This window comes from Euwallacea fornicatus, chromosome 16 (genome assembly GCF_040115645.1).
Source record: "Euwallacea fornicatus isolate EFF26 chromosome 16, ASM4011564v1, whole genome shotgun sequence".
NCBI lineage: Eukaryota > Metazoa > Arthropoda > Insecta > Coleoptera > Curculionidae > Euwallacea > Euwallacea fornicatus.
This window is the reverse complement of record NC_089556.1, coordinates 2,028,864-2,051,575: the sequence shown is the minus strand read 5'-3', so window position 1 is coordinate 2,051,575 and position 22,712 is coordinate 2,028,864. Positions and strand designations below refer to the sequence as shown.

Genomic DNA, 22,712 nt, shown 5'->3' with positions numbered 1-22,712 from the left:
GTATTTAAGACCCAAAAACATGGAAGAATATCAACTTAATTGCGATACTGTGTCGAGAGCCGCGGGTATGATATACCGGGTGTAACATATCATCATGAAGATATTTAAGGGGACGATAATAACCTGAAAATTTTTTTTTTAATGTTAACAGATCTGAGATCAAAAACGTACCATTTTCGAAAAGCTTTTTTGCAGATAAATGAATTATTTGGATCAGATTATTAAAAAATGCATAAAGGAAAAACGGAAACTTAATGGAAGATAATTGTTTAATGTTTCTATTTGCCCATGATCTCTTATTTGACTAAAGTTAATGAAAGAAAATTATTTTATGAATTTATTTAATCAAAGACAAACTTAATAAAAGATGTGCTGGTTTCTAATCTATACGTTTCAATATACCCTCCGAAGTTATTGTTGCTATTCCACTAAAATTTGGTAGTTAAGAGAAAAACCTGAGGGTAAAATGATATTCCGAACTTAAAAGTTAATATAGACGATGCTAATAGTTTTTGAGAAACGCATTAATTTAAGTAACTAAAATCACCAAATTAAAGATAACTTAAACAATATTTCTCAAAAATTTAACAACTCTAGCAATAACCATGATTATCACCGTTTAATTCTGAATATGCCCCTATGTGCCAATTTTTATTAAATTTGTTCAAATAGTTTCAATATTAATAAAATGACGAATGAAAAAACTCAAAAAATATAAATAACACGTGCGGCACGGTCTACTTAGCTAAGATCCGAAAAATCGTCAATTCCATTTTCGATTTGCGTGTGAAGCGGTTGCAGATGAAGATGTTGCAGTTGTTGTTGGTTCATAAAATTCGACTTAACAACGTTGCCTTGATGATTCTGAAGCCCCGCCGTTTGAACGGAAAATCCGCCTTGATTTGACTTTATCAGCAACTTCTGTGCCTGACTCTGGATAAATTTGGGCTGATTAAGCGTCTGACCGCTCGAAACTAATTTAAGGACCTAGAAATAAAAAAAACATTGCCGTAACTATACAAATCTAGCAAATTTAATACTTACTGTAGTTGCAGGCGAGTTAGAATGACTATTCTGAGAGGCGGCGGATTGAGATCTTTGCGGCTTAAATACAACCTTTTGCTGTGGAGTTTGCTGAACTCTCTGAGACGGCTGCTGATTCATCACAATAGCGCGACCCGTCGAATTACTCTAATATTTGTGCAGGGTGTCTCAAATTGAATGGCTTAAGAAGTATCTCCGTTATTATTAAAGTTAGAAACAAATAGGTTTCGCAATTATCCGCTCGATTTTTAGGAAACAAAAGTGGAGAAAAACAGAAAAGTTGTCGATACTCGAAGTAATTGGAGATCCCCTGTATTTCATTTACCTAATAACGAGATACTCAGAAAGAAAAACAAGATGTTAAAACACCCCGTAGCTACGAGACTAAGATAACTGCGCCTTTACTATCACCGTCTATTTTCGTTTTATAAAAATAGAGTACACGATTCCGCACATTCGGAGCTCTCTAACTTCAATAAAAACTGAGATACTCTACGAAACGATCGAGTTTGACACATCCTATACATCTTTGTTTTAACTTAAATTAAATTGTGAAATTAAACTGACCTGTTGTAAAATGGTCGTTGAAGTAGTCACTCCACGAGAAACGGCTTGACCAACAGTGGTTATGGTACCGGTGGTCGTGCTTGTAGAGACGACCGTCATGACCGGAGTGGGTTGCGTTCTCGCCTTCACAACGGCGGCATGAAACGCGATCCCCACATAGCCATAATCTTGTCGGTATTCTTCCAAATTATCTGGTGGGTTTCTCACACTTTTCACAACAGGTGCGACAATTTTTATAAGGAGCTGTTTTATATGGCCCGACGCGGTCCTATCAGAGTTTGAGATTAGATTACCTTCAAGGTGGGATTCAATTCGCGCACCTGGATAATAAACCCATAATAGTAACTAAATGTATTCATGACACTTCTTGATGGGGTCTCACCGATATTCTTGATTTTGGGCAAAACAAAAATTCGAGTAACTTCAGGTCCCAATTCCGACAATCCTTGCAATGCTCCATAAAGAGAAGATAAGGGAATTTTATCGGACTGATGCAATGCGTTGGTGAACAACCTGGTTATTCTCGTTTGGATATTGTTTGTGCTGGTGTTAAAGTTTTTACAAATTTGGGACATTAATCTAGAGGCGAAGTCCCTTAATGCCCAGTGATTGTCCAAGTCGGGTCGCATGCAGAGCTGCTTGGAGACAATGCAAGTCGTTACCGACGGTATTAGTTCATGCAACTAGAAACGTATTATAAAATTGGGGACTTGTTATTATACCTAGAATGAAACCTCACATATTTTTCGAGATATAAAGATTGATTGTCAAGCAAAGCCTTCACCATTCTCATTAAATAAATTAGGAGAGCCAGATTGTTTTGGACTACGTTGACTCTCACGCCCTCTATAATGAACGTGCACATCCTCGGTAACATTTCATGCAGTCCTGGGTCAGATGATAAGCTTTGTAGAGCTTCCTAGGTTAATAAATTATACTCAGATAAGTAAAAACATACAGGGTATTTGTTTTTAAATTTCAATTGAACACTTTATGCTAGGTTCCCGCAAACAAATTGCAATAATAGAATTGACTTACAGCTCTTCTAGCTTCGTCTGACCCCACACAAGCCTCAGTAATCTCCTTATAATATAACTGTTGCTCGACAGACAGTTCGTGTGTGGCCAGTTGCTTGATTTGGACAGTTTCCACATTTTTTAACTTCTGTTTGCCTGTGCTTGGTTTTCCAGAAGTTTCTTTTAATGGTTTCTTGTTAATTGGATCTACAGATTCTAACTGTGGACAAATACTTTCTCAAATCCATAACTTTGGAACTATAAAGAAATATGATACCTTTTGAACATTTTTAGTCACAGGAGGTGGATTCTCAGGTATTGTTGGCTGGATGCCATCAATACAGAGCCAATGAGACCTAAGAGATGCCTCTAGAGGAGCTTTTGGATTTAAGTTGGTGAGCAAGTCTCCCAAATCAACTTCTTTTTCTTCAATAAAATGCAATTCACGTCCACCACCAGAAGCAAAACGAAATGGTAGAGGTTCTGCAGAGTGAAAGCCGTACTGGGGCTGTAGAAAAGCGAAATCATGATGATAAGAAAATAGCTAATTATACAAAATTAACTGCATCTTAAATTCAACTTGGTATGTGGGCCATAATAAAGTACTTCACAATATTTGTATATAAATGTATTATTATGTGCTCCAAGAATTTAGGCCATTGGCTAACTATTTTCAAGATTAAAGAATGGTTTAATTTTAGAAAAAGACAAGAATAGTTGTATGTTCTATGATCTGTAGATCAACAGACCTACCTCAATATTCCTAACTTTTAAAGCAGAATCAACGTCTGTCTGTAACAATTTAATTCGTTTTGCATGGTTCATAAACTTTGCTGCATCTTGAATGATATGTTTCAGCTGAAAGGATATATCTTCTGCCAGTTCCTTGGCAGCTTCATCTTGCACATTTCCCAGTCCAATACTTTCAGCAATAACTTTCATTGATTCAATAGAGAAATTTGTGCCATATAAATCGCTTTCACTCATTTTCGACATTTTCAATATATGGATTTAGCTACAGAGTCTGATATGGGTTTGATTAAGTTCTCCACAGAGAAAATGGACACCTAACTTAAAATCCAAGTTTTTATAAGAACGATAAATAGATATTTGGTATCTTAGCCAACACCAGCAGTGAGTAGCTTTGTTTATATGTTATAAAGAATAACACATTGTAGAATTTTGGAGTCTGGTTTTGGTAAAATCACAAACTACCAGCTATTCACTTTCAGCTCCTTTCCATTATAATTTCAGCTTTCACTCTTCTGTTTCATGTTTCATAGTTTCATTAACGGCGACACAGAAACTACAATAATTATAAATAAATCGTGGAATTACAACTGTAAGGCCTCACTGTGCCATCTTCAAACAACACTCTTGTTAGACGCAACACTCCACCTTACATAACCTCAACTTTCTCTGAGACAGACTAAAATGACGTATTAGGGCGTATTCGGTATCTTTACATGAAAGGATTTTGGGTCTTCTCAGGGTCATATCGGGGCATAGGTTGTAAACCCCCAATTAATCCCTGATGATACTTAATTCCTCTTTAACTTGACCTCAAATAAAAAAAAAAATTACTATACAAATCATATATTATTATTATTGAGGTAGAGCGAATAATTTACAGGTTTAGAGGAACATCTCCAGACACATTTGTGATCTGCTACAGAACGAATCAAAATAATGAATCAATTGGTTCTTATAGAAGCACCTTCATATCTACACAAACGAAGCTGAAATATATATTTGATCTAACGGTGGTTCACAAAGAAGCAAGTATATATACAGGGTGTATCTTTCTGGAGATCAACCTTTGTGTTCTCATTTCATTTTAAAATCTACAGTTTCGATTTTTGACAAGATTATAATAAACTTTGTTTATTCTTAAATGTGTTATCATTAATTTTGTTCACATAGCGATAATGGAAACTGCTCTACATGCGGCGTTGTCAATTATTAATTAATTTTCTTGTTTCAAGAGTTAGAACAAAAAATATCTTACTGCTACCAACATTTCGAAAGAAAATTCTCTAGTATACAAAAATCGAAAATCCCTTTTAGTTGGTCTGGTGGTATTCGTTTTTTTAATGTTGGCAAGGATATTTGCAAAATCACGACGTGCCTGAAAAAATAATTCTGAACGTCAACAATATAACAATTATAAAAGATTTGTTAAAAAGAGTTGAACAACTTTTTTCCATACTTTTCACCGACTGTTGTGGTGGTATCAATCCGCGAGAATCGTTCTAAAGACAAAAGCAAGTCGTTATTTTCACGACGCCATTTTGTATGTGCCGGTGATTTTTCCTAGAGTTGTATACCTGTTTAAAAATTTGTATTAAAGTAAATTTGTCAAGTATTATTTATTGTGGGCCGTCCTCGTCTTTCTCCGTTTCACGGGTTTTCCAGGGTAAGCGCTCCAGGTATGAGTCTCCCTAAATAAGTTACCAAATGTCACTCCCATTTATTTGGGTTTTAAAACTTGACCTTACTCCATTAGGTCTTTTTTTGATATACTGGATTATTTATTCCACTGCACTGTCGCTGTGTAGCTACGCCTTACTTATTTCATTCTTTATTTATAGAATACAAAATCTAAGATGTTTGTCTAGTGCAAATCCAAAGCAAAACAATGACTGTGGCAACACGAGGACAAGAGATTGTTGAAGACAACAAGGAAATACAAGTAATCTCAACCTCTATTAAAATCTATTTATTTTTTTCACCTGTATATTTCTCAATAGAGCCCTATAGCTGGCCCTTCAAATTTGACAACCGAAGAGGTCCAAGATGATGTTGAAGAACCTGATTTTCCAAAGGATAAACTGGCTACTTTAGAAGACAAAATATCTAATTTGAGATGGGTAGTTCCAGTGCTGCCAGATCAGGAATTAGAAATTTTATTAAAGGCCTCTATCGAATTGGCAAAAAAGAACTTGGACATCAAATCAGAAGCATGCCAGAGGTTCTTTAGGGATGGCTTGACAGTTTCCTTTACCAAGATCTTAACAGATGATGCAGTGTCAAGCTGGAAATCCAACATCCATGTCTGCATTTATAGTAATTGTTTAAAGTTAATTGAGTTATGTGTAGCAAAATTGCCCCATGATTGGTTTCCACTTCTTGAGTTGCTGGCGATGGTTCTCAATCCCAACAATAAATTTCACAGTTTTAATTCGTTGAGGCAAAGTGAGTCGGCAGGTCCAGGTTGCAATTTGAGTGAAGAAGAGTTGTTTGCAAGGCCTTCTCCTGACCCCAGAAACCCTAAGGGTTGGCTTGTTGACTTGATAAATAAATTTGGGGAATTGGGAGGATTTCAGAAACTTCTTGAGAGGTTCCAGAGTGGCAAGAACTTAAATGTCTCTGTTGTCAATGCATTGCTAACACCTTTCGGACTGTGCTATGAGTTTCTGACTCCACATACTATCCACAAATATGTACTTCCAATATTGGTAAGTGCTAAATGTAGTTCTGTCTTTTCAACTGTTGTTGGATGTTGGATTGTTGGATCCCCACTTAACAAAATTTTATTAATTGCAGTTGATGGTTTTGGTGCTAAATTTTATATCAGATGATATTAAGTGATCATTGCCATCTGATATATTATTATATCTAGAACACTAAAAAAAGGCTAGAATGACTCAAAAAATGTTTGAGGCAATTTGCCAAAATTTTAGAGATTGACAATTTCATATTTTTATAGAGGAAAGGTTATAAATCCAGTTTCTTTCAAGTGGAACACCCCATATGTTGTTTCACAGTTTTGAAGTTCTTCCTGCTCAGAGAGTGTCACTTAAACACAATTTATGTTGAAGTAGAGAAATTAGACAATTTTATTGTCTATAATTTCTCACAAAAAAGTGAAATATGGTTTTGGAATGTGAATTAATCTACATAGAGAATAAAGGAAAAAAAACTTATTTAGTGGCTATTTATGCTCAATTTGATTCCCTGCCTGTAATATGCAATTAATCCCCAATCTTTCCCAAAACCCACAGAGCAAATTGACTTGCAAATTTCCATTTTGCAGTTTTGTTAGTTACTTCATATTCATTGTACTTAGTTTTGCATGAATGCTAAAGATTCCTCAACTTAAAGCAAAAAAAAAGAAGGAATTCTGTATCTAATCAATCAGAAATCTATATAAATAGAGGTTGTTTAGTTTAATTGACATTAGGAGTTGTCCATCCTCAACTAAACTTACAGTAACATTAAATGTGAAAGGAAAGATATCCAGATTATCTTGAAAATCTGGAAATCTACTTGCCTTTATCTTGGGTAATAAAAATCGGATTTAAAGAGAAAAAATATATTACATAAAATATGCTCAAAAGTTTGAGAAAAACACAAAAATTTTATGATATATAGGGTGGTCTATTTAAAATGATTGAGTTTGTGTTACCTTTACTATGGAAAGGCCAACACAGCACTCTTTCAAATACTTTACAAATATAGAGTAGTTTCACTTTCTTGTTCAAAGTTTCACAAAAATTCTCTTAACAGTCCTCAAAAAACGTCAAATATTCAGCGATTATGGAATACCCTCTGTTTTATCTATTGGCTGATATTGATTATTGCTGTATCTATATATATCTATCACTGTTTCTTAATTAGGTGGATGTTTTCAGGAAATGGTACCAGGTATCCTGGATAAATTAACTGATGAAGAACTAAAAAAAGAAGCTAAAAATGAGCAAAAAAGTGACATAATTTCATTAACTATTAGATCAGCCAAGAACTTGGCATCTCGAGTAAACAGTCAAGAGGAGTTGATACGAACTTTGGAAGGGTTTAGGCTGACCATGATTTTAAGGCAGTTACAGATATCAAGCTTCAATGGGAAAATGAATGCGCTGAATGAAATCAATAAAGTAATATCAAGTGTGGCTTATTATCCTAATCGTCATCATGGTATGGAGGAAGAGGAATACTTAACTCCAGAGAAAATGGCTGTAAGTAAAAATAGAGTACGCCAGCGTTTTCGGCGCTTATTTTAGTATTTGTTTAGGCATAAAATAGATTTATTTTGCTTAAAAAACAATTTCTTACCTGCAGTTCAAGAAGCTTTTTCCATTACATACATTTTTTCTTTTATTTATCTCATGAGCAGTAAATTTTCTAAATGTAATTCTAATGCAAAAGTTCTTGTTGGAGAAGGGGTGTTTCAATGTATTAGGTGTTTCAGCAACTCAAAAGAGAGAAAGATCTCAATATATTTGATATATGTACATATATATAGAGTAATATATAAGGCTATTCCCAGTAAGTGGCTTATCTTTCTAGCGAATTAAAAATTTATTAGATCTGAATGAAAAGCATTTTAGCCACAACAGTAATTGAAATCAAACACAAAACTCATTAAATATTGAGTTATGTAATAAACCTCCAATTTCCTCAGTGTTTTCTCCTGCTACTGTTATTAGAATACGTTCCAGTCGACCATCAAAACGAAACAACTATGCGGTTACCAGCTGCGATATGAACTCTGTTACGTCTTCTGTGAGGTCGTTAAAGAATAAATAGGCACGTTCATGCGGGAAGAATTTCTGTAGTTCATAAAAGAGGTGTAACAAAGGTTAAAAAAAACGCTACATCAATTGCAAATATTGCAATAAAGAAATATTATAATTTTAAGAAAATAATTTTTTTTATGAATTAATCGTGTATCAATAAATCAATCTTACACCAACAAATATTTGTGAATGCTATGGCCACATAAAAAAAAAAGTTAAAGTACCCCTTGCTTATTTGCATATTTAAAGAATACTGCTTTATCATATTGGGCGCATTAACTGGTCAACATAATCTTGGACAATGTGTCTGTGAACAATTTGAGAAAAGTTATTCTAAGTAACAGTTTTAAAGGCATTTTAAAAATACAATTTTTACTAGATTGATAAATATTTCTTTTTTAAAGAAATGGATTAATGACAACAAAGTCTTAGAAATTGTTCTTCGCGACTCCCTTCATCAACCCCAATACGTTGAGAAACTGGAGAAGATTTTGAGGTTTTTAAGTAAAGAAAAAGCGCTCAGTCTTAGCGACTTAGACGCCGTGTGGGCAGCTCAGGTGGGCAAGCATGAAGCCATCGTGAAAAACGTCCACGACTTGTTAGCCAAACTAGCTTGGGACTTTAGTGCCGATCAACTAGACCATCTCTTTGAGTGCTTTCAAAACAGTTGGACTTCGGCTTCGAAAAGGCAACGTGAACGTCTGCTTGAATTGATAAGGTTCAACATTCATACCCACTGGAAGGTGATACGATGTTACGATTTTGTAAAACTTTAAGGAGGCTTGCGGAGGACGACAAAGACGGGGTAATGGCCCATAAGGTGCTAACGTTGTTTTGGAATTTGGCACACGCCGAGGATGTGACCACGGAAATTATGGATCAAGCCTTGGCTGCACATGTAAAAATTTTGGATTATAGTTGCTCACAGGAAAGGGATGCTCAGAAGATGGTAAGAATGATAATGTTTGCTTATAATGCTACACTGGTGTGTAAATTATTTTTGTACAATTCTTAGAATTTATGTATTTTAAGAAAATTGTTAAGAAGCACTAATTTGAGCATGCATTGTCTTTGGTGAAAAAATGTGTTAAAATTACTGCTGTAGAAATAATTATATATACAAGGTGTCCCATACTTAACAATACATTAGACGTTTTTTAAAAACCATTAGAGCAATTCTTATGACAATCTTTTTCAAATGTATATTATGTATTTACAAAAATGTTTATTGATTATTCATTTCTATATTCATTTTTAGATGTGGTTGGATAAGTGCGTGGAAGAACTAAAATCTAGTGATTTGTGGGTGTTACCAGCATTAAAGCAAATACGAGAAATTTGTACTCTTTTCGAGCAACACACGAACGGGGGCCATCCTCAGCGCACTCCTCATATTTACTATCGGCAAGAGATAATCGAAAGACTGCAAAATCAACATTCTTTAGTTATCTTAGTCACCAACAGTCTGACTACTTACATGGACCATTTGAAGACAATTTATGCGGAAAGGTCCGATTTGACACCGGAAACTTACATGCCAGATGGGAGGTACTGCCATAACTTGCAGGTGCTAGAAAGACTCAATTTCCTCAGGTGAGCTGTTCAGTGGGTAAGTGTTTCCTTTTACAAATCATTACATTTTATTTCAGATTTCTTTTAAAAGATGGCCAGCTATGGCTCTGCGCTGATCAAGCTAAACAAATCTGGCAGTGTTTGGCGGACAACGCTGTTTTTCAATCGGACAGGGAGGCATGTTTCCGTTGGTTTTCGAAGTTGATGGGTGACGAACCCGACCTCGATCCGGGAATCAACAAGGACTTTTTCGAGAACAACATTCTACAGTTAGATCCGGTTCTGCTCACGGAAAGCGGTATCAAATGTTTCGAGCGGTTCTTTAAAGCTGTCAATGTTAAGGAGGGGAAGTTGAAACTGAAGCGGAGGACTGTTTTGACGGACGATCCTGATTTGATTGGTATCGATTATCTGTGGAAGGTAAATACGTACAATATACGGCCTACTATCAAGTTTATTTTTAACAAGGCATTATCTTCTAAGATTATAAGTTGTTTTCTTAGCAATGGCTCGTACACTTTGTCGAGGCTGGGACCCTATACAAATATTTTTGTATATTTGTTTTAATGAATCGATAGAATATACAAAATAAAAAGTTGTAGGATAAAATCTTAACAATGTCTGTTTTAAAAAAATCATATTGAGCTACACATTTAGATCCGACTATCGAAGGCAAAGATATATTTTTGGGAAATGTATTCATTTAGGCTTTTGAAGACAGTGTAGGGAATGTAAAAATGTGTAGTCAAAGCCTTGATAATTAACTGTGTGTAACAAATTCATTATGATTCTCAATAAAATTTTTTTAGTTCGTAATACAAAAAGAATCCTATGGATTGAGACGAGCTAGGTACATCGTGAACGCATTTTGTTAAACTGTAGTGTGACAAGGTCTCAAAGAGAAATAGACATTTTAACAGTAACATCAAATTGTTTCAGGTTGTGACGCTCTGTCCGGACGATATAGCTGCCAGAGCTATAGAACTGCTTAAAGAAGTTAGTACGAATTTAGGCACGAAATTGTTACAAAACCAAATGACTATTCACACGCAATATATTGGAGAATGTTACGACCGGCTTAGGGCTCATTACGATACAGTGACCATTTTGCAAAAATCGATGGCAGATAAAGAATTTGACAACTCGCAAATTCCAAACAGGATTGGTGTTGAGGCTGTGAAAATGTGCAGAGTCATGAAGGTTCTGCAGGAGTACATAAGTGAATGTGATAACGCCTTTATGGGCGAACGGAAAATATTGCCCTTGCACAGGTAAGTTGAGGCTATTTAATTAATCGACTCTTTGTTGAAATTTTCAGCATTGCCTTGTTGTGGACACTTAAATCATTATTATATATTTTTACTTAGATTCTACATACTATTTTTAATCATTTCAGGGCGTGTTACGGCAAGCATTTAGCTTTAATAGTTAGGTTTTCAAATATAAATAGACAAGTTGAAGACATGGAATTTCACACCCACACAAATGATACCTTGTTGTCTCTAAGAAGAGCTATTCTTAGACGTTTAAAAACGAGCATCCATTGCAAGTTAGAATTGTTTTTAAATGGAGAACCTCTGGAAACTACCGATGACAGGAAATTACTGTCTCAGATACCTCTGCGAGATAAGACTGTAAGTTATTAATCAGGGTTATAAGAAAATAGGGTAATATCATTCCCCTTAAAGCCTTAACCGAATTTAATATTGCAAATATAAAATTTGTGAAGCAAATTACTCAAAAGATAATGTAGATTACCAGTATGATCACCTGTTAGTTATATATGTAATTCTGCAGATAGTATCTGCAAAAGTGACTCAGGTTAACTCAAATGTGGAGTCGTCACAAGACAGCAGTTCAGATAGTTCATCGTCCTCTCCTCAACATTTATATGACGCTCCAAATACGGATATGGAAAACCTATTACCGGGCGTTTTGATGTCTCAAAATCGCGTCTACGCTCATTTTTTTTGTCAACTAATGGCGTTGGGAAGTCAGTTAGAGTTTCCTGGACTGAGGGATAGTGCACACACATTACTGCAAATGTTGCCTTGTGACAGTCTAACGATCGAAAAACTGAGGATTCTTTTTGCTACGCCCGGTGAGCAAAACATATCGATGGATGTGATGTTTTTCAGAGCCATCCCAGCCGAGGTAAATTATGTGAAGTGCATTGGAATTGTTTTATAAGTGTAAGCTTGTTTTCTTTTAGGTGTTGTATCACTTGGAGGTTTTGTACGCTATGCTAATGCCGGCGATGGACACGCTCTCCGAGAAAACTTACGACTTTCAGTATTCCTTCATAACATCAGGGGAGGCCCACTTGTTTTTAGAAATGCTAACCAAGAACAATTTTATGTCCAGCGCCGACAATATCACAAGAAGATCAGCGTATTTGGTAGTTCTGAAAGTGTGCAAGTTAATTTTGACGTCTGTGGCACACGTCTTGGTAACCCTAAGTGAGGACCACACCCCGCCAGAAAGCGGAAACTTTAATGAAAGCACCACAACGCCGGGGATGCATTTGAGACAGGCCTTAAGATCCGTACCTGGACATTCCGATTATGTAAGTTTTTCATCTTTATTGCGAGTTGAGCTATTGAATAAATTTTAAAGTGTCATGCATCCGCATAAGTTTAAATTCTTTGGGTATTGATTTCACAGCACATTTCAAATTTCGCATAAATGAACGTAAACATTCTCACACCTTTTACATATTTGTGTAATTATTTAATCATTAATTTATGTGATGGTGCCCTTCTTTCAGCTCTTGCGTCAAGTATCCATTAAATTATCCCAGGGATTAGCTCAACTTATGGTCGCCGAAACGGGTAGTTCGGGTCAAGCGCAGGCGTTGTTCAGTCAAGCTTTAAACTGGGAACTACCAGACTTGGCAACCACACTGGCATTAGTTCGGTTGGTGTGGGCGGCAAGCAGCGATAATCTAAGCGCCTTAAACTCGTCGCCGGAAATGCTCCACGCATTATGTGATCCCGCCAAGCAAACCAGAACCATCGAATTGGACGTTGAAGACATTTTATTGTGTAAAGAATCCATGGAGTTGTTGAGTACCGCAGTCGTTTTAAATTCAAGCAGTCTGGAGCATTTGTATCAAGATAATTGGTAAGGATTTTTTAAATTTATAATTATTAAAAAATAATAACAAAATTTAGAAAGAAAAATTAAAAGTAAAATATAGTTTGACTATTCGAACTACGGGTTTTTATTAAATTTCAATTTGGTATCTCGATTTTAATTTACATCACAACATTTCTCTATCACTATTGTTTATAGAATTATTTTTTGTTTCTCAATATAGGTGGCCACATTTCATTACTGATCTAGTGCTCCTGAATCCTTGTTGTGCAGTGCGCGTTGCCGCTGCAGAACAGTTAATTGTGATATGTACTTGCGGCGCCGCCAGCCGCCTGGCCTTGCAACTTATAATGCCTCTTCTGTTCTCATTACTTAATACAATGGTGATAGAATATGCCAATAATTCGCACGAGTACTTTCAACTTCTCTGCCAGTTAGTGGGCGTGGCTCACTTTATCGGCTGCCCTGTCAACGATGTCAACGCCCTATTGGCTAACGAAGTAATACATTTAGCTTTACTCAAATGTTTTGATAATGTAAATGTATATATATTTTTAAGGTGGGCTGGCTGCGAAAGGCTCGAGACAAGAATGAAGTTCTGATTGAAGGCCATTTGTCACTGGCTAAAGAATTACTTGGGTTCATGACAGCAGAACAAAAGTGCGAACTAGGGTGTGCCGAATCTGGGAGTTTGATTAAAGAATTATTAGAGGATTTTCTTTTCCCCGCGAGCAAGTTACAACTGCAGCTGACGAAAACGAAGCATTTGGGTGAGGACCCTGCTATTCCAATATGCGACACTCCCCAGACTCAGGCAGCCGCATTCGATTTGCTTATTTCGTTATGCGTCAATTGTGTTCCAAATTACAAACAGCTGGTTTCGATGTTAACCGAGATGTTTTACTCCGGTACGTTTTTTGACCACCTTAAGCTGCATCAAATCACACCACATGTATGAAATTATTATTTTAGACCCAGATTCAGCCATAATAGAATGGGACTATTTGCCGGCCGTTGCACCCCGTCCATTTCGAGGCTTTGTGGGATTGAAAAATGCGGGCGCCACGTGTTACATGAATTCCGTTCTTCAACAACTGTACATGGTAGAAAATATCAAGGAAGGAATCCTTGCCGCTGAAGGTGCCGCTACCGATCCCAATGAAGATTTCACCGGAGAGGAGAGGATGGACTTGGACGTCGATTGCATGGATGACAGGAACTGTGTTGATGACAATAGGAAGGACTATAATGTGGGAATATTGAAACAAGTAAGAGCGGGGAGCTTTTTTTTTTTTTCGCGATTGTTTGAAGGAAAGCATAAAACGACCTAACTAATCAGATTGTGAAATATCTACATAAGGTTTTGGAACACTGTTTATATAGTAGTTTTATAAGTATTATTGTCTATAAAAAAAAGCGGGTTACACATGCAGTGAACTCATATTTACATTTCGTAGTAATCTCAGCTTCATATTATAATGATAAATTTTATTTCCTATTAGTATTTTTTACGGTATTGTACTGATATTTTTTAAATTCCGATTCATCTCAGGTGCAAGCAATTTTTGGACATTTGGCCTGTTCCCGTCTCCAATATTACATTCCCCGTGGACTGTGGAGACATTTCAAGCTGCAAGGTTTGTTTAAAATGTTTTTTTATGTCGTTTAAGAGTTGGTCGCGATTGTCGTTGAATCGGGTTTCAGGCGAACCAGTCAATTTAAGGGAGCAACAGGACGCTGTCGAGTTTTTTATGTCTCTAGTCGAAAGCCTGGACGAAGCTCTAAAAACGTTAGGTCACGAGCAAATCATGGCAAAAATCCTGGGTGGCTCGTATTCTGATCAAAAGATTTGCAAGGGCTGTCCCCATCGCTATTCCAAAGAAGAACCCTTTAGTGTTATAAGTGTAGATATAAGAAATCATAGCAGTTTACCAGACTCTATGGAACAGTATGTGAAAGGTACGTTGTAGGCGTAGGTACGAATCGTCCTTGATGACTGTTCTGTTCCAGGTGAACTGTTGGAGGGTGCTGATGCTTATCATTGTGAAAAGTGTGCGAAGAAAGTGGTGACAGTGAAACGATTGTGCGTCAAAAAACTGCCTCCTATTCTAGCGATCCAATTGAAACGATTCGAATACGATTTCGAACGAGTGTGTGCCATTAAATTTAACGACTATTTTGAGTTCCCCAGGGAACTGGACATGGAGCCTTATACGGTTTCTGGCTTAGCCAAAATCGAAGGAGAGATTATAGACTGTGATTTAGATCCTAACGCTATCGATGTTTGCACTAACTATCGGTTATCCGGCATCGTGGTGCATTCCGGACAAGCTTCAGGTGAATGGACTTTTATTTATCCAATCAATAGTATTGCTTAAAATAATTTACACCTATTTTTATTTTTTGCTTTTTGCCACGGCGCAAAATTTCGTTTATAGATATTTACTGTAACTTTACTTTTTCATATACAGACATTTCTGCCCCAGTTACGTATAAAATTTATTAAGCTGCTAAATAACCACGTGTTTTCAGGGGGACACTATTACTCTTACATTAGGCATCGAGATCCTTCAGGAGATGTAAGATGGTATAAGTTTGACGACGGAGACGTGTCTGAATGTCGTATGGGCGAAGACGATGAAATGAAGGTTCAATGTTTCGGGGGTGACTATTTGGGTGAGGTGTTTGATCCCATGCTGAAGAGGACGACTTATAGGAGGCAAAAGCGGTGGTGGAACGCTTATATGCTCTTTTATACTAGGCATGACGTGGAAGATGAATCGCTAGCAAAATCTTTGAGCCAGTTTACATTGTGTAAGTACCTTTTAACATGACCTTCATGTTTTATTTTGATATAATTTTTAGCATCAATAAAGAAGGAAACACTCTTAAAAATGCCTATGGCCATAGAGAATAGTATAAGAAAGCAAAATGTTAAATTCTTGCATCACCGTGGACAATTTACATTGGAGTATTTTGCATTCATTCGGAAATTAGCGACCACGTGTGCCCCAACAAACATTAGACAGAGTCAGAATCTTGCAAATGATCACCTGGATCAACAGTACTTGCTTAGCGTTCAATTAGTCAGTAGCTTTTTGTTTCATACGGGTTGGCACACGAAGAAAAATCTTAGAGGACTAGCTATGGATTGGTAAATGTATTGCTCTACAATCTCACAGTTTGTTTGCAATCAAACTTTCAGGTGTGATGTGTTGTGTCTACACCTCAGAGCGTCGCCTTCGATACGGTTATGGTTTGCGATGAACATGCTATTCAACCATATGAACCGCTTTTGTGAATATCTCCTTGGTTGTCCCAGTAACGAAGTCCGATCGGCGTTCATTAAAATGGTAGCTTTGCTGGCCCATTTTTCAATAAAAGATCCACCCTGTCCGTGCCCGCCCGGCATCAATAATTCGGATGCTAACGCCAACTTGAGCGAACACGTGATTTGGGCCCTGTTGACCCTGCTACAGCGCGAAGTCAGCGAGCACGGCCGCCATTTACCTCATTATTGTACTGTGTTTCATATGTACGCCAATCAGGGTACGTACATATTTTTACCGGTACTGGCAAAGTGTGTATTGTAATTTAGAAAATTTGGATTGATTTTTTTTTATATTATTATCCGTTGCGTCTCAATCACCTGGTATATATACCGCTAATGTTTTATTTTTATGTCCACCTATAGGTGTTGAAGAAAAAGCGCAACTTTTGAGATTAAATGTGCCTGCAACATTTATGCTAGTGGCCTTAGACGAAGGACCAGGACCCGCCATTAAATACCAATACACTGAATTAGGCAAGTTGAATCAACTAGTCTCTTGCCTAGTCCGTTGCTGTGATGTTAGTTCGAAGTGTCAGTCGAGTATTGCCGGTGGCCAGGTTCAACCTAATCCCTATAGGGAGTTTTCAATAGATGATTATATAGCGACCATATCGCCGCAGGCCGCAGACATTCTATTTAACAGGAACAGGTAAAAATTTTGTTAAAGGAAATCGTTTTTACATTTGTTCACATAAATTGTTAGACTTGCAATATCTGGTATAATATCCGAAATAAAATGTTAAATAGTTGACCATGTTACGATTAATTATACCATTTACCTTTTAGTTACATAAAAAAAATTATCGAAGATACCAACTTAACGGACGAAGCCGTTAAACTGTTCCAATTCTGTTCGTGGGAAAATCCGCAGTTTTCCAAACATGTTCTCTCCGAGGTACTATGGCAGATCTCGTTCGCATATTGCCAAGAGCTGCGTCACAATATGGACATACTGTTGTCGGTTCTATTAATGGAAGATTCATGGCAGTCACACCGGATACACAATGCCGTAAAAGGCATTCCGGATGAACGTGAGGGCCTCCTGGACACAATCGCCAGATCGAAGAACCATCATCAGAAACGAGCATATCAATGCATCAAGTGTCTCGTGACTCTATTTACAAAATGTACAATTGCTAGGAATATGCTAATGAGTCAATCTGATGTACGGAGGTAAATAACTTTTTATTTTTTCAATTTATTAAGCATGCGACGTGTAGGATTTGAATTAATTTTTAAAAAATTCGAAATATTCTTGGCAGATCTTGGACATCATCAGTAAGCTGGTTACAAGACGAACTTGAGCGGAAATATCCACCAAATTCCCAGTACGGATATAACACGTGGTCGCCTCCGGCACAAAGTAACGAAAGTTCGAACGGTTATTTCTTGGAACGATCGTCTAGCGCTAAGAAAACGTTGGAAAGAGCTCTGGAGCTGGTTCCAGAGACAGAACGCGTCGAAGACGAAGGTGTTGAAGATCCAGAGTCGCGCGAGGAAGATGCCGCAGGCCACGTGAGTGACGAACAGACACTGTTATGAATATTTCTTTCGCACGTCGTATTTATGGTAAGTGTAGTAATATATCTTATAGCACTTTTCTTATCCTGTTGACACGCATTAAGGGGATCCAACCGTTGTAAAAATGTCACGGTTTTCGAAAGTTTTCTGTCACCTTAATCTAGTATAATACCCTAAAGCCTACCCTGAAGGATAAAGTTACCCTAGAAAGGGAAAGTTGCCTAGCGACTAGACACACAAAGACAAAAAACCTATTGGATGCACGACATAAATCAATTAAACGCGCGAAGGTTCAGTTGAGACAAACTATCTTCTGAACACCGGTTATGAAACGTTTTTTTTTCTTCACTTAAATCTACATTTCGGGTTCGGATCCTTCTAATAATAATTAAAGTATGTTCATACTACATAGGTATTTATGCACTTACATTCATTATTCATTGTGATTTTCAGATGTCAAGTATTAAAGAACATGTACATCTAATACCCCCGGACTTGCGTTAATACGAACTTTACTCCCACGCCCGTGAGTTGCAGTTTGAGATACATCGGAAGTTAACAGAAAAACACACTCACACATTCACTTGGTTAAAATTGAATTATCTGTTTTAACCTAAGCCAATATCGTTTACAATCCGAATGCATGTGAAATAATAATTTTCGATGCGCGTCATAAAAAATTATTGCGATTCGATTGAAGCGGTCGTAATTGTTAAAAGTTTAGTACTTTATATTTCCAGTAAGTTGAAAACCATCCAATTTTAACATAGTGATTTTTTGTCCAAAACTTATTGATTTTGATTATGGAACTGTTCCAAGTTTAGATACACATCGATAATTATTATCATTACTTTATCCCAATGACTGCATAAAAACACCTACTAAAAACACCGTTTTCTTTTATCTCCTAATTAGAATATTTTAAGCATCTACTTATGCAACTTTCCGAATAATTCCGCATCTAAATCTTGGTATCTTAAAGTGATAAATAACGTTCCAAGTTACGATATTGTTGCACAATTGATTTTTATCTTCAATTGATATTCATGTCAAATTGAATTCCACCGTCAACTTATTAGTATTGCTCCGCGGCTACAAACCAAATCAACTGCAATAACATTTTCGAGACAGGCCGTTTGGGTTCAACACAAACCGCATTTTAATATATTTATGCGTCTTCAAGGTTAAAAATAAGGATTATGCGGTTGATTTGGCCAGTATTTCACATCGGAAATGGGATTATTATTTCAGCTAAAAACTCTAAGTAACGATGCTGAAAGCTGAAATAAAAACTCAGCTTTTGAAATTATAATACTCAATTGAAATCAGAGCTTAAGTAAAGGAAATTAAGGTGGCGTTTACATGTTTTTCGAAAAAAAAACGAAAGCATGAAACTACGCAACTTTCGTATTTAAAACTCTTTGCCGTCTTTTGAAATAAAGGAGCTAGGAGGAAAGGGGGTCAGTACATGCGAAAACATCCTGTACATATCGATAAAGACGTCTACATACATTTTACTCATTAGACTCTTTCATTTCAAAAGCAGAGACATCCATTATTTCTTCGTTTAGCTATATAAACAAATATTAGTGATTTTATTCAGTTAATATACAGGGTGTCTTTTAAATAAGTTAGCAATTCTTGTCTCCCAAACGGCGAAAAATACGAAATCAGTTTAATGGAAAAGACAATTGCCAGATATCAACACCCAACTGAATTTTTTTGATATAGATCTGTATATAATATAGAATCATTTGCTTTTTTTTAACCAGTTTTGCATGTTTCGTAAAATTTGAGAAAATTCTAAAACAATCTGGTAACGCTGTTTAAGTCTCTAAAGATAGGAACTTTTTTCCTATCTAACCGATTTGGTAACTTGTCGTTTCGGATTTCGTAAAGCAACAACGAAGACGATGGAAAGACACCCTGAAAATTTTTAACTGAGTAAGGGTGAACTTTGAAGCTCTTTCTTATGGTTCACGCATTTTAAAAATGTGACCGTTTCCCAATCTGAAATTATCATTAATCATCATTGAATTTTACCTATGTGTGTAATATGTAAATTTTTACAAATATTTCGATTCATACTCCGCTTAAGTTCCTTTACCCAAATCTCAATGTTGAGAATAAAAGATAAAATCCGGGGGAATAATATGGTTTTCGATATACGAGTATAAATAAGTACCTATAAAATATACTAATAAGTGGAACAATGTCCCTTTTTTAGATATCAGAGGAGTGCTTGTGGGGACCCCCTAAAGACCTCCAAACGCTAGTTTAAAATTGTTTCGAGTAGTGAACATTACTACATAAAAGTGTTTGGTCTGTATATAACTAACGGGAAAATTAAACTTCAGTTTTTGTTTATTTTGTGATATTTTTTGTAATTATAAAGTTAAGAAACAACTGTTTAAAGTCATAATAAAATTTAACTTTCGCTTTGTAACTGTTTGTATATATCCTTGAGTAATCGATATAATATTGTATTGTTGATGCTTAAAGATGCCTTTTACGTGTTAATTATTATAGCATCAAGCTACGACGTTTGGCTACCATGTGTATATAGTTTTTCCTCCGGAAACTTCCTAGGGAATAATTAAATTGAATTTTATTATGACTTCCCTGAACCAAATACTAGACAAAATTATAAAGCTTCAATATTTTCGTTCTGTAATCGCATACTAATTTATTGCTTTCTTTGTATTGATAACTTTTTCTTTTTCAGTCGAAAATATTGACTATTTCTAGTGTAGCTTTTGTGGTAGGTACATATAGGTACTGGGTGTTCTGAATTAAAACAGCCGTTTTCTGTACTTTGGACGTAAAAATCTCTTTAAGATGTTTCAAAAACTGCGATATAAAATAGTGATATGTATCATGGAACATTCGGTACATCGTTGTTTTATTAAATGGGCCTCTTCGCCTTTATTTCAAAAAATATGGTTTGAGTGAAAACGATTAGAGGTAAAGCCAGGTTGTCCTGTATTTTTGAATTCAAGATGAACAGGATCTCGTTCAGTAAAATATGGATATATCGGGAGTTCCATTACACATATCGAAATTTAATGTAATAATTACACCATATTTTTAACATTATTTATAGATTCTGTGTCTAAAAGTATAGGAGACGAGTATTTTGATTTTTTTATTGAAATACGCAAGGGTACTAAAATAACAAGTTTTTTGTCTAATTTGGAACACCCTATACAGGGTGGGCATTCATGATGAGGTATGTATTGAGTTCTTCTAAGTTAAATAACTGCAAAAAAGGTTAAATTGAGTAAGTATACGTAGGATTACGTTTAACCTTTTCTTTGTATCTCTTGTAATATAGAAGACTCAAATATTTGCATCACCACAAATGCCCTTCCTGTAGATGACATGAATTGAATACTTAATTTTCTGTTTTTAAAATGTCTTTTTGAAATATATGATTAAAATATAAGCCTATATAGGTACTTATGTTTGTATTATAATTTATGATAAATTAAAAAATACACTTTTATATTTTGTTGTTTATTGGTAGTGTCGTGCGCCCCATGAGGGTGTTCCTTATTATTAACTGTACATTAAGTTAAAATACAAGTAACATACTTGCTCAATCCTTTTACGAAAAAGGACATTTTTTGCAAAATTACCAGAAATTCCTTAAAAAACAGCGTGATAAGATGAGAATTTGTTTGAATTCTCTATGTTTAGGGATTAATTGTCTAACATAAGAAAACATATAGTGTGTTTCCTAAATGTTAGGCAAACATTTAAGGGACCATTCCCTGAGTAATTTTAAGGATTTTTTGCCCTTTGACGATTTTACGAAAAATGGTTTGTTCCCTAAATACAAGGCCATAAATGTTTATTGACTAAATTTTTTCTATTTTATTAAAATTGTTAAAATAAGAATAACAAAATAGGGTGAATCTTGAAAACAACGCTAGTAAACACGTTAAAGGTCATTCAATTTGAATACCTTTCCAAATTTGTTAGGTTTTATCTTCGTTTTATCATGAATACCTATACGAATGGTGAGATGACCGACATGCATTTCATATATAGACTACTCGATGAAAATTTGTTACAGGCCAGGTAATTTTACATTGAACGATTTCCGAATCGTAATGTTCCCAATCGAAAAATATTCAAAAGGGTGATTTAGTGGGACTGTTCGCAAATTTTTAATGGGAACAGATAGAGATCGCTGGTTTGGTCGTGATGGACCTCACTTATGGCCAGCTAGATCCCCCGACTTAAACCCTCTGTACTATTTCCTATGGGACCATCTAAAATAATTAATTTACATTAATCCAGTGGGAAACCTGGACGACTTGAGAAATCGCGTAATTGATAGGTGAAATTCAATAAAAAACAGTCCTGGTATTTTTGAAAAAGTTCGACTGTTAATGAGAAGAAAATTAAAAGCGTGCACCCAAACTGGTTGCAGTCATTTTAAGCAATTATTGCAATTTTTAATAAGTTTCATGAAAAACATTAATCACCTTATATAGGGAACAACGTATTTTTCCTAAACCCGTCAAAGCACAAAAAATTTTAAAAATTACTCAGAGAATAACCCCCTAAATTTTTGCCTGGCATTTAAGAAACGCACTTTATATTTTTTGTAAATTGCAAGCTTCGATCCGCCTAAATTAAACCCTTCGTTACCCTAACGAAGGTTAAATAACTTGCTGACCATCAGCCCCCACCGTAAAAGCTCTCTGTAGAGCGCGACTGCCCATGAAATGTGAGAAATTTGGAGAGCAAAGGTCAAGCACTGTAATAAAATGTACGTAAAATCGCGCTTCAGAGAAAAGTGTCGCTTTACTGTTGTAAAATTTACGGCTGTCTCCGACTGATCATTGGTAATGTGGGGCGCCGCTGGACGATTTCCAGAAGTACCAAAGAATTTCGATAATATATTCAAAGAGCATCAATAAATATATTAATGGCAGTGTATTCTTTTGGGAAAGCATGAATTGCTTTTTTATTTGCAATCTTTAAATCAGATGCGTTGCGAGTTTCAAATTTACAACATTTACCTGAAAATAATAA

At 35.9% G+C, this 22,712-nt stretch overlaps 2 protein-coding genes across 5 annotated transcripts; one reads left to right on the top strand and one right to left on the bottom strand.

Annotated features, from left to right (window-relative positions):
- Positions 1-251: 251 nt before the first annotated feature.
- Positions 252-4,042, bottom strand: Taf6 (TBP-associated factor 6). Its single transcript, XM_066291431.1, has 8 exons — positions 3,381-4,042; positions 2,905-3,135; positions 2,650-2,847; positions 2,351-2,530; positions 1,994-2,294; positions 1,612-1,931; positions 1,045-1,191; positions 252-987 (listed from the first exon to the last, which is right to left on the bottom strand). The coding sequence occupies exons 1-8, from the start codon at positions 3,621-3,623 to the stop codon at positions 742-744; spliced, it is 1,866 nt and encodes a 621-aa protein (XP_066147528.1). The 5' UTR covers positions 3,624-4,042; the 3' UTR covers positions 252-741.
- A 667-nt stretch (positions 4,043-4,709) lies between these two features.
- faf (ubiquitin carboxyl-terminal hydrolase-like faf) lies at positions 4,710-21,173 on the top strand. Of its 4 annotated transcripts, XR_010732895.1 has the most exons (27): positions 4,710-5,043; positions 5,219-5,319; positions 5,378-6,085; positions 7,262-7,585; positions 8,551-8,864; positions 8,924-9,095; positions 9,405-9,739; positions 9,796-10,138; positions 10,658-10,989; positions 11,115-11,352; positions 11,516-11,872; positions 11,931-12,284; positions 12,486-12,841; positions 13,038-13,314; positions 13,374-13,722; positions 13,787-14,082; positions 14,367-14,451; positions 14,519-14,773; positions 14,825-15,151; positions 15,347-15,628; positions 15,680-15,968; positions 16,020-16,363; positions 16,509-16,794; positions 16,932-17,318; positions 17,408-17,714; positions 18,120-18,192; positions 19,894-21,173. XR_010732895.1 is itself a non-coding variant. In XM_066291041.1 (26 exons), the coding sequence occupies exons 2-25, from the start codon at positions 5,266-5,268 to the stop codon at positions 17,685-17,687; spliced, it is 7,344 nt and encodes a 2,447-aa protein (XP_066147138.1). In that variant the 5' UTR covers positions 4,710-5,043; positions 5,219-5,265; the 3' UTR covers positions 17,688-17,714; positions 19,894-21,173. The 4 variants fall into 4 exon arrangements, 3 of the variants coding, with proteins under 3 accessions (XP_066147138.1, XP_066147136.1, XP_066147137.1); XM_066291041.1 differs by lacking the exon at positions 18,120-18,192; XM_066291039.1 differs by having other exon boundaries at positions 18,120-21,173.
- The last annotated feature ends 1,539 nt before the right edge of the window (positions 21,174-22,712 follow it).

Coding starts and splice junctions, on each gene's coding strand:
- Taf6 (XM_066291431.1), bottom strand. CDS start 3,623: ATGTCGAAAATGAGTGAAAGCGATTTATATGGCACAAATTTCTCTATT. Junction 2,295..2,350: donor CTTTATATCTCGAAAAATAT/GTGAGGTTTCAT, acceptor ATACGTTTCTAG/TTGCATGAACTAATACCGTC. Junction 1,192..1,611: donor CAACGACCATTTTACAACAG/GTCAGTTTAATT, acceptor CACAAATATTAG/AGTAATTCGACGGGTCGCGC.
- faf (XM_066291041.1), top strand. CDS start 5,266: ATGACTGTGGCAACACGAGGACAAGAGATTGTTGAAGACAACAAGGAA. Junction 13,315..13,373: donor ACGCCCTATTGGCTAACGAA/GTAATACATTTA, acceptor TATATTTTTAAG/GTGGGCTGGCTGCGAAAGGC. Junction 15,969..16,019: donor AGAGGACTAGCTATGGATTG/GTAAATGTATTG, acceptor TCAAACTTTCAG/GTGTGATGTGTTGTGTCTAC.